The following is a 13585-nucleotide window of genomic DNA, read 5'->3' as shown; positions in this document are numbered from 1 at the left end:
ACTAATTTCTGTCTTATCAGCTTCCCCAGAGCTGTCTGACAAACAGTCCAGAGAGCTGAAGTCACAGCTCAAAGCCAGGGAGGAATTCCTGTTGCCCATCTACCACCAGGTGGCAGTGCAGTTTGTAGATCTCCATGACACTCCTGGGAGAATGCAGGAGAAGGGTGTCATCACTGTGAGTGATTACATAGTGTAACATTAGACGCAGAAAAAAAACCTGTATTTAGAGACGATTCATGCTTTTATAATTACTTTACGTTGATACTCTTGACAGGATATTTTGGATTGGAAGAAAGTGCGGACCTTCTTCTACTGGCGTCTGCGCCGGCTCCTGTTGGAGCAGGTGGTGAAGTGTGAGATTCTGCAGGCCACCAAAGACCTCGGCGACGGACACATGCAGTCCATGCTGCGACGCTGGTTTGTTGAAACGGAAGGAACAGTCAAGGTATGTTAAGACTGTGAGAGACTACTGTCACCTGAAGTAGGGTTATTGGTTCAAATTCTGCCCCAAAACATTTTAATTATCAACGTTTATGGGCATTTGTGAATAGCTGTGTTACATTACAGTTGTCGAATGATGCTATTTTTTTTGACACCAGTTAATTATTGTGAACATTATCAAAACTTGCATAGTTTAGTTTCTTTTTTGTCTGTGGCCCACAAATCATGTGGTTGCGTTTTGTTTTTTAACATTGTTTTATTTAAACTGATCAGAGATTTAAAGGTGCTTCTGTCTGCTTTTCCAGGCCTACCTCTGGGATAATAACCAAGCAGTAGTTGAGTGGCTTGAGAAGCATTTGACCAAGGAGGATGGCACTCGATCCCGCATCCGAGAGAATATTGAGTACCTGAAAAGAGAAAACACTTTGAAACACATCCGCAGGTATGCAAATGAACTCACACAAATATTGTTACCGGATAATCTGGTCTTTTTTTCATTGCCATAATTTTGCCAATGTTATAAAGAGGAGGGTCACATCTTAATAAATCTTAGAAGGATTTTAGCTGTGGAATGTTTTTACATTAAAGACATAAATGGATGAAGCACTAGCCAAGAGAGGAACAATGACTGTTTGGTTAGTTTTAGCTAACATGGCCTGAGGAATTTAAATCTGCAGCTACACTGACCAGATACCTTCATAAATAATTAAAGTAAAGCAAGAAGATTTCCATATATTAGAGCAGTGGTTCCCAAACTTTTTCAGCTCAAGACCCAAAAGAGAAATTTGGTGTCTCCCCGGGACCCAAATTTACAAAAATACACCATGAATCATTGTAACATCTACATTTTGAAACGGTGGACAAAAGACGGAACAAACCATGACTCACCGGCCACTTTATTAGGTACCCCATGCTAGTAACGGGTTGGACCCCCTTTTGCCTTCAGAACTGCCTCAATTCTTCGTGGCATAGATTCAACAAGGTGCTGGAAGCATTCCTCAGGGAGTTTGGTCCATATTGACATGATGGCATCACACAGTTGCCGCAGATTTGTCGGCTGCACATCCATGATGCGAATCTCCCGTTCCACCACATCCCAAAGATGCTCTATTGGATTGAGATCTGGTGACTGTGGAGGCCATTTGAGTACAGCGAACTCATTGTCATGTTCAAGAAACCAGTCTGTGATGATTCCAGCTTTATGACATGGCGCATTATCCTGCTGAAAGTAGCCATCAGAAGTTGGGTACATTATGGTCATAAAGGGATGGACATGGTCAGCAACAATACTCAGGTAGGCTGTGGCGTTGCAACGATGCTCAATTGGTACCAAGGGGCCCAAAGAGTGCCAAGAAAATATTCCCCACACCATGACACCACCACCACCAGCCTGAACCGTTGATACAAGGCAGGATGGATCCATGCTTTCATGTTGTAGACGCCAAATTCTGACCATACCATCCGACTGTCGCAGCAGAAATCGAGACTCATCAGACCAGGCAACGTTTTTCCAATCTTCTATTGTCCAATTTCGATGAGCTTGTGCAAATTGTAGTCTCAGTTTCCTGTTCTTAGCTGAAAGGAGTGGCACCCGATGTGGTCTTCTGCTGCTATAGCCCATCTGCCTCAAAGTTCGACGTACTGTGCGTTCAGAGATGCTCTTCTGCCCACCTTGGTTGTAACGGGTGGTTATTTGAGTCACTGTTGCCCTTCTATCAGCTCGAACCAGTCTGGCCATTCTCCTCTGACCTCTGGCATCAACAAGGCATTTCCGCCCACAGAACTGCCGCTCACTGGATGTTTTTTCTTTTTCGGACCATTCTCTGTAAACCCTAGAGATGGTTGTGCGTGAAAATCCCAGTAGATTAGCAGTTTCTGAAATACTCAGACCAGCCCTTCTGGCACCAACAATCATGCCACGTTCAAAGTCACTCAAATCACCTTTCTTCCCCATACTGATGCTCGGTTTGAACTGCAGGAGATTCTCTTGACCATGTCTACATGCCTAAATGCACTGAGTTGCCGCCATGTGATTGGCTGCTTAGAAATTAAGTGTTAACGAGCAGTTGGACAGGTGTACCTAATAAAGTGGCCGGTGAGTGTATATGAAGAATATTTATTCCATTATGAAAAGTAAACAAAAACAGAAAAGGTCTCTATTCTCCTTTCCGTGTCTCACCCTTTCTCAACTTATATTCTTATCCCTTCCTAGGGTAAAAGAAGAGAAGAGAGAGAGACAAAAAAACCACAGTATCTAGCTGACCAGACCAGTGTAGCAAAAAAGAACGCTCATTCACAAAAGATTGATATACATTTTACTCTGCCAATTGGCGACCCAATAAAACGGGTCTGTGACCCATTTTGGGTCCCGACCCTTAGTTCGGGAAACAGTGTATTAGAGGTTATGTCCATCTAATAATTGAAACCTCACTGAGACGCATGCTGGGCTTGGCAAGGTAATCTCCTATTGATAGTAGGCCTGCATGATTAATCGTTATAAAAATCGCAATCTCGATTCACAATGTTCACAATTTAATTTTTAAATAATTTAGATTATTTTTTTTTAATTTAATTTTTTGGAAGGACTTTGATTCTCATTTAAAGGGGCGCTATGCAGTTTTGGCCATTTCTTTGCTGTTTTCTCGCTTTATGCTCGCAGGTTTCTCTACAGAGCTCCCCCTACAGCTTCAGAATAGATATTTGGCAGCTCCTATGTTTACTTGTGTCTGACTCCTCACTCTGTCAGTCTGCCGCTTTCTCTTTTCCTCCAATAATGCTTTGCTAAGTTTCTGTTTCTTTTTTGCCGGCTCAGCCAAAACGATAGTGTGAAAAACTCGGAAAAAACTCCATCGCTAGCTTGTTATCCGGTTCCTGAAGGGACGTTTGTGTGCAGTGCCATGAAGCAATTTGTTACATCGCGAGAACTGATATCAAGCGACACTTCTTGACGCTGAGTCCAGCAACTCGCCGGCTGAAAGTTTCTAGGGTGGTTTTTCCGCTCACAGGCACAAGGGGGGAGCGAGACGACCACCATACAACTAAAAAAAGTCATATAACTGTTCCAGGTACTCCAAAGCTGTTCCGTTATGGTAAATTAAGCTAAAAAAAAAAAAACTGCATAGTTCCCCTTTAATTTTACGAGCTGACTGCATAACAAACGCTACTACTTTCTCCTGTGAGTTTTATACAGACTGTATAAAATTGGTTTTAAAGCTCTCCCGAGTGCTGCAATGCTTTCTCTTCTCTTTACTGAAGCCTCTATGTTTACAGGCTTGTGGTGATGGACAATGTGCTAAAGGTGCCAAAAAAATTGTTTGGTACTGCCTATTTGTTTGATTTTGTCATGGTACCTGTAAACATTTGTGAGAAAATAACCGTGACAGAGAATTGCAATATCAATTCTAAGCTTAAAACTTGTGATTAATATTTTTCTCCGACTCGTGCAGGCCTAATTGATAGTCAGACACCTGAAAGTCTGATTTTCTGACAGAATAAACTGCAGACCAGTTTAAACCAGTTTTTACTATCCCTGCATTTTCACCACTTATAATAAATTAGTCCAGCATGTTTGATAGCTAAATTATGTCTTTTGTTCCAGCCTGGTGCAGGCCAACCCTGACGTAGCCATGGACTGCATCATCCACATGAGCCAGAATATCACTCCATCCCAGAGGGCCAAGCTCTCGCATCTGCTGGCAACTATGGATTGCACCACCAGCAGCTAAGCCAAGGGGCCAGTTCAGCTTATACCATTAATTGGAACTAAAAACACTGTTATAGTTGATTGCACCGTTTAAAGGTGTAACTTTTTTAGGGTTATAGTTTGGGCAATTCTTTGCAATAATGCATGCATGCACAAAGTGACTTATTCTTCAGCAATCACCCAACCAACGACAGCGTTCTGTTTGTTGTAAACATTGCTGTTGAGTGGCGTCTTCGCAGTGACGTTGTAATCTGTTCCACTCTTGACTGACAGGCGGAGACTTTGTCTTACATTTGTGAGGTAAGCAGTCAGTCCTTTCAGCTGCTCAACCCAGGAACTTTCTTGTTCACAAACAAGAAACTACGACTGTAACACACATTTCACTTGGCTGTATTTGCACATAATAGTCTGTCTGTGTTTAATTTGCCTTACTAGGCTCTTTAGTCTATTGAGGCGGCCACAGTTATACAAGATTCATGAAGTAGGAGTCTTCATATTTAGGTGCTGGTTGTCATGTTCAGGAGAGAATCTTTGTCAAACTTTGAATGTAGCTGAGACAACTGATCAATTTTTTTTGGATGAATTTTCAAAAAGAACAAAAGCATTTATCTGAATTGAATTGAAAAAATGTACCAATTATCAATTCCGTTTCATTTCTGTGTTGACTTAAAATATGAATTTTTTTTACCAGTATTGTAATGCAGAAATATAGAAACAGATTAAGCATTTTCTAATAAGTATTATGGACGTCTATCATTCAACATTGTCACTTTCAGTCTGTTTATGTGTGTCTATGCTGTAGTTTTGTGTGGTAAGACAATGTTATGAATGATAGGAGATACTGTGACACTGCATGTGATACTCCTGAACGTTTCTTTAATTTTTGTTGATATATCTCTGATATAATACAGTAATTCTTAAGACTCAGGTTGGAAAATAATGGCCAAAGTGATGGCTTAATTTGCCTCACCTTTGATCAAAACATAAGCCATGACATTTCATTTGAATGTATATAAACACGTTCCTGTGTCTTGTATTCTACCAAAGAGTGTTTGTTAATAAATGTCATTGATATATATGTATTTGGCAAAACAAACTTCTTTTATTCACCCATTTGATTTTTATTATGATCAAGTTAATGAACATAATATACATTTGACTTTGAGACATGTTAATCACATTGCGTAAAAGAATAATGTTTAAAATCTGGATTACTCAAGTGTTGGCACACATCGGCATTTTGGAAAGAAGTGGGCAAATACGGTCGAAAGAAAGCTTTTCTGTGGCAATAGCAGTTCAAAACATTCAAATATATACAGCAAAAGATTGATAGAGTCATCACCTTCTCTAGCTGCCTTTTCATAAATATAAATAAAACATCACAGCAAAAATGTCTAGCACAATACAACAGACAAGAGACAGGGAGCTACGGGATGGTAGGGATTTAAAACGCGAGTGAACAGTATAAAAACTGGCGGTTGCTAACTCACACGGACATCTTCACATAGTCTTTGTACTCACACAAGCTTTCAGTCTTTGCTTGGCAAAGCTAGATATTTTAAGTCTTACATACTTTTTCTTACAGCCACCTCTTTATTTATCAGCAGTTTCAGTTCTTTATGAGCAGTTTCCTTGTGGCCTGTAAGTGAAATGATTTTTAAACATCCTTCTCCAAATAGTTCCCAGCTGACTGTAGGAAAGCAGTGTGATTTGTAAGAAATGCAGACTTAAGTCTTCTTCCGCTGACGTCCACAGATATCCATAGACAGCTGAACGAATCAGGTCGGAGACAGTTTTATAACAGGGCGATAGGCTTGCTGTTTGCTGGTGCGCCCATGTACTGGGAAGATAGGTGATCCTGGGAGGTGTAGGAGGTGTAAAGGCCCGTCACTTGCACATCTGACAGCTGCAGATTCTCTCCAGTGGAGACAGGAGTCAGGTTGGCTGTTCCCAAGTCACAGTCTGATAGTCGGAGGGGTGAGTTACTGAAGGTACCCAAAGCATCCAGGTTAAAGCTGTCGTCCTTCATTTCCTCCCACAGGTTACCTATGCAGATAGACAGAGAGGTTAATGTACTGATGCAACAACCCTTATATATATATATATATATAGCAAACAAAAAACAGGTATGTCACTTAAAAATATATATTTACCTTGAAGGGCAAAGTCCATGATGCTCGGGTCCAGTGCATCCACCTCTGTGTGTGTATCACTGTGCACGCTGTAGAAATCGTCCGGCAGCTTGCTGTGGTGCTGGGTGAGTGGACTGTGGGAAAGGTCAGGGACCGTGTGGAGTGGAGGGGTCTGGGCCGGGGCAGGGGACATGGGGGCCAGGCGGGCCTGAGCGTGCAGCTGTGCCTGAAGCTGGTGGTGCTGGTGCATGGGTAAACAGGGCAGGGACAGTGTGACTATTGGCTGGGGCTGCATCTGTGCTGGGTGGGGCAGCGAGTGGCCAGTTGGGCAGCCAGGCAGACGGGTCATGCCGGGCTCTAAAGCCTTACGTCTGCAGTTCTCTGGGCGGTCTGTGATCAATTTGTCCAACTCATCTGCAGGAAAAAAACACAGATTATCAGATAAAGTTACGTTGTGACGTCCAATTTTGATGACTCATTGCCTTTTTGAGCAGTAGACCTTTTTATATTCAACAAAATACATTTCTAACCAGGGTTAGCCATGCTGCGGCGGATGGCTGGGAGGTCCTTGCGTTTCCACTTCTGCATCTCTTCCTCCATCTTGTCGATTTTGGCAGGGTTCAGCGCCCACAGACAGCCCTTACGGGATGAGCTGCTCGTCTTGTTCTCCACTTTCTCAAAACATTTGTTTAAGGACAGGTTGTGTCTGACTGAGTTCTTCCATCCATCAGGTGCAGTCTGCAGGGAGAGAGGTGGTGTAGGAGTCACACTCTTTACCTACATGCACCTTCTTTTTTTGTCATTTTCTGTAATATAAATAGTATCATACCTTGAAATAAGGGAAGTGTTCCTTCATAAAGCTATAGATTTCACTGACAGGGAGGCTGCCAGTTTTGCTGTTCTTCAGAGCCATGGCAATCAAACAGCTGGAAAAAATAATCTTTATTTGAATGTAGGTCAAAGCAGATGAGGTGAAATACATTATAGATAATTCCTAAAATCAAGTGAGTATTATTATATTTTAGCTACATAAAAGAGGTCTGACCTGTAGGAGTAGATTGGCTTGGGGAAAGACTTGGGCTGCAGCTCCTGCTCTTGTGGAGCCAGACGAGGTTGTGTGAATAGACTTTGGTTGTTGAAAGAGACATTGCTATAAAGCCCACCAGTTGAACACTATGAGAAAAAGAGAAAAAATAATGAGGAACTTTATCATTTGCATTTACCCATTGTGACCAATTTAGCATTTATCAAGAAGCAATGACTAAAGAGGTCCATGTAAGGAATCCACACAAGAAGCAAAATGACACCAACAAATCAACAACAAAAAATATGAGAACAGTACTTTATCAGCTTTATTAGTTTGGTACCTGCTGTCCAGTTTGGGTTAGAGAATACACCTGCTGAGGTGTTGGCTGGTAGACTGAGGTAGGGCACTGGTATCCAGGAGAGGGCAGCCCATTCATGGAGAATGGAGACATCTGTGAAGCAGATACAGGAATATTTGTCAAACAACCATATTTAACATAAAATGTACACGTTTTTTCTTGCAATGCTGTTAAAACTCACACTTCCGCTGTGGGTGTTGATGATGCTGATTCCCAGTGGGCTGTGCTGCATGTTGCTCTGGAGGTGGAGCATGGAGCCTTGACCCGCTGTCATTGCAGTCATGTTGCTCAGCTGAGCTGTGAGAAGGAGCAGCAAGACTGTTATTAAATAGGAAAGTTCACCAAAAAACTTTTTGATTAGTTTTTGATTTGATTTAGTTTTTGATTTTTCCTATACCTTAAACTTCAGCACCCACCAGAACTATCTATCTGGATTAATTTTATTATTTAAATGCATATGGTTTTGGTGAAGATCAATTCCCAATAGCAAAAACAGCAATCTTGTATTCTCACTGGTCTTTATCTTTTGTTATAAAGCTGCGCTTATATCGTGCAGAGGCCAGAATTCCAGGAGAATCAAGCAGTTCCTATTTATCCAATCAGAGAGATGATGCGTTTTTTGAATGTTGCACTGTCCCCTCCCTTCACCTCACCTGTCTGTTGCTCCAACAAGCTGCCCTGGGAGGGCCCGTTACTGTGGCCTCTGCTATCAGCCATCTGCTGTAGTCGGGGCACATCCACAGAGGTGAGCCATGACAGAGACTGCAGGTCCCCAGGGAGGTCCTCCTCCCTCAGCTGGGAGGGGTCCGTGGTCAGAAGCCTTCAAGAGAGAAGGAGGAGGGGGGAGGTCAGGGAGAGGGGGGGGGGGGGTTAACACGGCTGTAAGCTCAGACACACACGGACCGCAAGTGGAATTTAAATCTAAACACTTGATAGAACAATTTGTCCTTCAAAGTCAAAACCACTGTAATGAGTCTGCATATGGGCAAAGAGAGCTCAGCCCAGCCATGTGTTAGCCATGCCAGCCAGGATTTACCATAAGTAGATTAACTACAAGGGTTATTTAGCAGTGACAGTTTTAATAAACAATGAGGGAGTTAAACAAGCTTTCCATTCAGAATTGATTATCTGTTGAGATTGATTTTCATTTTCCAAGAGTGGCATTAATCGTTGTTTTTTTCAGGGTGAATCTTTTTTTTATGATGATGATGATGATGATGAAAACAAATTTGATCAAAAAGCTATTCAATTTGTGTAGTATTTTATGTTTTACTCATGTTTTACTTTATTTTTTCAACTCATAATTTTATACATGTTCTATGTGCTATAAAGTGGATTAAATATAGGATTGCTGTTTAACCAGTGCACTGCCAGTACCAATCAGCTTTCAGTCATTACGTCTTTTATGTGGTGAGCCTCGAAGAGAAAGAAAAGAAAAGAGAGGAATCCTCTTGAATCCTCTCCAGTCGTCTCTGCACACACACACTTTACTGTGCAAGGGTTTAGTAATTGGGGTCGCTATGACAACACATGCTATTCCGTTAGGGTCTGTGGACAGTGTAAGAGTACACCCCCCCCCCCCTTCTTTCACACACCAAATCTTCTAATAAAAAAATCAACCCTGTGTCAGGTGACCAAGGTCTGGCCTTACACCATTGGCTGAATCATAAGTAAACAACGCATGAGATCGTTTGAAACATGGGACAGCAGCACATGTTGCCTGAAACAGTTGGCCTTGTCTATTGAAAAATGATCACCTATTGTGTCCCAAACGACAAATCTGCCCAGTGGCACGTGGCTCTATTGTCTTCCCCAGACCCTTCCTTGATTGTCTCTGTCGTTTCTTTTCTTTACACAGCCCTTGCATTAATCTGTTGGAATGACAGCCCTCACATAGGGAGAACAAATAGGATGCCATCTGCTTCCCTGTCCCTTTCCAGCCTCTATCCCTAACCCTCACCATCACCCCCCGCCCTATCCTCCCTAAATGGGGAAATCAAAATAGCCTTGGGCCAGAGGGGGGGTGCAAGTGTAGTATGAGGTCGAGGTTCTGTGTCTGCCATCTGAGTAAGTGACATTGTTGTCGCTAGGAATCAGCCGCACACGTCCTCAAACACCTTGCATGCGCCAGTAAATGGTTTAGAGTGATCATCCTTTTGCAGCAGGTGGCACTGTGAAGGGTAACACCCTGCAAAGTGTTACACCATCTCAGCTGGAGCATTGACATTTTGTGTAACATTTGTGAGACTTTCATTGTTTTTCTTATTCTCTTGCTTTGCTGCAGAGTTATTTTTCACTTAGGACAAAATGAAAAAATAATGTAATAAGCTGGGGGTCTGTGACTGATGAGACTTTTTTCCTTTTTGTTTTGTATTGAAGAAAAGCACAAAAGTAGGTGTGCATACACTCAAATCAAAACTATGTACAATATTTACTGTAGGTGGTCTTTCACACTTTTGTTTGACACATTTTAAAAGCCCACTACAAACTGATAGAAACATAAAGATGATACATGGGGGCATTCCCACCTCCCCTCCTCACTCCCTACCAGCAGCATAGAAATTGTTCACTGATGCAAAACATGTTGAGCTGGTGTCTCCATGTATCATCCAAGCCTTCCCAGAGATTCAACAACACTTAATGTCGCACCTCCTCCTCCCTACCTCCCTCCCTTTCTCCCTGCTTTTCTAATTGGGAGCCACTTGTGCATACTGGTGACCCAGAGCGCCCGTCTCCCCCTGAGCCGGCAGGCCAAGAGGCTCAGGCTCTCCGTGTGCCGACAGCGGGAGTGTAAACAGAGCTGATGGTTTCTGACAGATCCATTCAGACTGAAAATCATTTATTCTCTAGGATTTTTCTCTCTCTCTTTCTCTCTCCTTTTTCATGAAACCCCCCATGCACAAAAAGAGCTGTCCATCTACCTTTAGATTAAACATAGTGGTTTGGACAGTTTGTTCCATGACCATTTGGGAAACACCTTAAAGGGGTTGATTAATAAGAAATATGCCTTTTATCTATTGAGGCGTCACAGATTTGAACCTGAGTTTGTTTGACAATATGCAAAAATAATATGTTGTTTAGTGCTAGAAGATTCTGTAACCGGAGTCTTGATATAACTGAACATAATTTAAATTTTTAAAGTCTTACCTGTAGTCCTGTGGAGACGGATGATGCCCAGCATTCTCAATTATTCCTGACATTCTGGATGTTATTCCACCTTCTATCATTTCCTGGGATATGTGATACCACTGTAATTTAATAAATAAAATGAACACACTTAAGGTTACCCCCCCCAGTGAGTCTACAAACTTAGATAAACAATCTATGTACAAAAATGATCACAACATTAATCATATTACTTCAAATGGTGTCTTCTTCAGTAAATAAATATGACGGAACAGCATGTGTTATATCTGGAAATATAATATTGCCCAACAAAAAGCAAACATGTTAAACTCCAATTAATGTTAAATGAACATTTAACACAAGTATGACTGAATTCAAAACAATAGCAGCACATTGAATTTTTACTAGTGTGCCTTTGTTGTAGCTGAAGCCCATTTTACAGTTGGAAAGCTTTTGGTTCCCTATACTCTCACTAACTGAATTTTATTTTTGAATACAAATAATAATATGGCTTACGTTCAAAAAGCACACGCAGTTCAAATGTTTACATAACAGTTGGTCACATTAGCTCAGGTTTAAATGGCATTAAGCCTGCCTCCAGAAAATTTATAGCACACGTCTAAAAATCATCAAAATGTCAATAGTCTCATAAAAAACAACAATCCCACAAAGAATATGGTACTGAAATAGAGAAATAATGCAAATATTCACCTGTTTTGGTTGATATTGAAGTATATGTCAGCTGGTCGCGAGCCCCTGTACTGTATTTCACTGTGTTGCCCTTGATTCTCCAAAAACCGTTTTTAAATTTCCCTCTCTGGAGCTGTCCAGCGCTCTGACATGCGCAGTGGAGACTTCAACAGAGCTGCCAGTCGCCCGGGGGGCAGGAGGATCCCATGAGTTTGACAGCTGTTGTTAATGCAGTGCCTGTTAACAGTCCCGACAACATCCACTCTTCCCTCAGATGTCGAGATTTTATTTTCCTCTCCGTTTTGGTGGGGACTTTGTGTCACAGGTCGGTCGTGGTGCGCGCTTCCACTGCATCCAACACGTTTTGTTGCATTTAAAGTAAGGTCATACTCCATCCACACATTGTAGTCCTCTTGTTATATGATTATTAAAGAGATAGGATTATACATAAAGTAAGTTCTTCTGTCTACCTTTCACCGTCATGTGCGCTTGTTCCTCCAGTGGCACGCAGGTGCGTCTTAATAAAACACAAAATAGCTATAGTTCAGGCCCAAATCATGTCGAGGCTGTTTACCGCAAAAAAAATGTTAACAGTTGAACCAGCCTAAGCGCATACAAAAATTAGACAAAAGTCTAATTAAAGAATTAACATGAAATATCCATTTCTCCTGTCAGGTTATTCCCAGTAAGCTCCCTCGATCAGGTCTAAGACGATGTGAGTCGCTACTTGTGGTGGCATCTTTGTACGTGAGAGTGAACTTTTTTTAAGGGAAGTGCTTGTAGATAATTTGCTTCCCGCCGCTGTGGCCGCGTCGTGCTCCTCTCAGCAGTGGGAAACAGAGCCGGGGAGGCGCGTAGGGAGGGCAGGGGGCTGGCGGGGCTGCAGCAGGAGGCGGCAAAGGCACACACTCGGCTACAGAGCAGCACTTCACTATTTAAAACAACTGGGGCATCAAACTTGAGTTCGTAGCGCATTTCAGTACACTACCAATCCGGAAAATAAAAAATTTACTCTGTCAGCACTTGAGATGAAGTGTAGGAAAAGAAGCAAAACACTCCCGACTGCCAATTTTCATTATAAATTTCTCTGGGTTGTATGCTAAATTTGAGGCATGCACGATATCAGTATCCCTTTGCCAATATCAAGGATTTTTTTTCTAGTCAAAGTGACTTTTTCCACATGTCTGAAGTCTAAAGGTTTCATTCTTAACTTTGTGTGAAAAGGGACGCTTGGTGTTGAAAAATAGCTTTCTGCGTTAATATTTGTTTAATTGGTAACACTTTACAATAAACACACAAAGAAACACAAAAAAGGGTAGTCATTGTTTTTGAAAGAGTAACGAATGATTAGTTGCCTTTTTTTAAAAGGGTAGTTACCCTTGTTAAGAGGGGTAGGCCTAGTTACTCTTGTTCAGAAGGGTAGGCTACTCTTTTTCAAGAGGGTAGTTACCCTTGTTCAGAAGAGTAGTTACTCTTTTTCAGAAGGGTAGTTACCCTTATTCAGAAGGGTAACACATGATTACTTACCTTTTTCTACTACTCTTCTAAAAAAGAGTAACTACCCTTTTGAAAAGGGTATCTACCTTTTTGAAAAAGGGTAACTAATCATTCGTTACCCTTCTAAAAAGGAGTAACTATCCTTCTGAAAAAGGATAACTATGCTTCTGAAAAAGGGTAACTAATCAGTCATTACCCTTCTGAAACAGGGTAACTCATTCAAAAACAGGGACTAACCTTTTTTTGTACACTTCATTGTGAAGTGTTACTGTTTAATTAGGCTACGCTTTCCACAATTTCTGAATAAAATACATTAGTAACTGATCGCTGGCATTCATGGGTTTGAGACCCCAGGGGGTCTATATGGGGACTTCAGGGGGTCCCCAACAAAAAAAAAGTTAATTTTTTTCCATTGTTTAACTAACAGGAAATTTAATGAGTTGTCCTCCAAATTAAACATCACACTTTAAACTGTTTAAGATTCGATAGAAAGACAGAAATCTTCCTGGACTTAGAGTGAAAACATATATGTGAGATAACACAAGCGGGTATGGTCTTTTAAAAGCAGACTTAAATGTGAAACTTGTTGGAGATTAGAATTTGCAGCCGGA

The 13585-nt window shown here is 41.5% G+C and overlaps 2 protein-coding genes across 5 annotated transcripts in view; one reads left to right on the top strand and one right to left on the bottom strand.

The window, feature by feature from the left end:
* The window catches only part of acacb (acetyl-CoA carboxylase beta), a 31186-nt gene extending 25964 nt beyond the window's left edge, over positions 1 to 5222 (top strand). For all 4 annotated transcript variants that reach the window (XM_032516415.1, XM_032516414.1, XM_032516417.1 and 1 more), the window contains 5 exons: positions 21 to 175; positions 275 to 445; positions 747 to 883; positions 4040 to 4243; positions 4298 to 5222. In XM_032516415.1, the coding sequence (XP_032372306.1) occupies positions 21 to 175; positions 275 to 445; positions 747 to 883; positions 4040 to 4166 (590 nt within the window). In that variant the 3' untranslated portion in view covers positions 4167 to 4243; positions 4298 to 5222. The remainder of the gene's footprint in view (positions 1 to 20; positions 176 to 274; positions 446 to 746; positions 884 to 4039; positions 4244 to 4297) is intronic.
* foxn4 (forkhead box N4) lies at positions 5179 to 12306 on the bottom strand. Its single transcript, XM_032516428.1, has 10 exons — positions 11499 to 12306; positions 10809 to 10909; positions 8315 to 8481; positions 7843 to 7958; positions 7644 to 7754; positions 7322 to 7449; positions 7106 to 7202; positions 6807 to 7014; positions 6298 to 6690; positions 5179 to 6190 (listed from the first exon to the last, which is right to left on the bottom strand). Exons 2-10 carry the CDS (start codon positions 10886 to 10888, stop codon positions 5940 to 5942), a joined length of 1551 nt encoding a protein of 516 aa, XP_032372319.1. The 5' UTR covers positions 10889 to 10909; positions 11499 to 12306; the 3' UTR covers positions 5179 to 5939.
* Positions 12307 to 13585: the final 1279 nt, after the last annotated feature.

The sequence above is a fragment of the Etheostoma spectabile genome, chromosome 5, assembly GCF_008692095.1.
Source record: "Etheostoma spectabile isolate EspeVRDwgs_2016 chromosome 5, UIUC_Espe_1.0, whole genome shotgun sequence".
NCBI classification, from domain to species: domain Eukaryota; kingdom Metazoa; phylum Chordata; class Actinopteri; order Perciformes; family Percidae; genus Etheostoma; species Etheostoma spectabile.
This window is presented reverse-complemented; position numbering and strand designations above follow the sequence as displayed.

What these genes read in the sequence shown, in the direction of transcription:
- foxn4 (XM_032516428.1), bottom strand. Translation starts at nt 10,888, where the DNA reads ATGATAGAAGGTGGAATAACATCCAGAATGTCAGGAATAATTGAGAAT. An exon ending in TAACCCAAACTGGACAGCAG is followed by an intron (nt 7,450 to 7,643) that starts GTACCAAACTAA and finishes TTTTTCTCATAG; the next exon opens with TGTTCAACTGGTGGGCTTTA. An exon ending in AAGCCAATCTACTCCTACAG is followed by an intron (nt 7,203 to 7,321) that starts GTCAGACCTCTT and finishes TATTTTTTCCAG; the next exon opens with CTGTTTGATTGCCATGGCTC.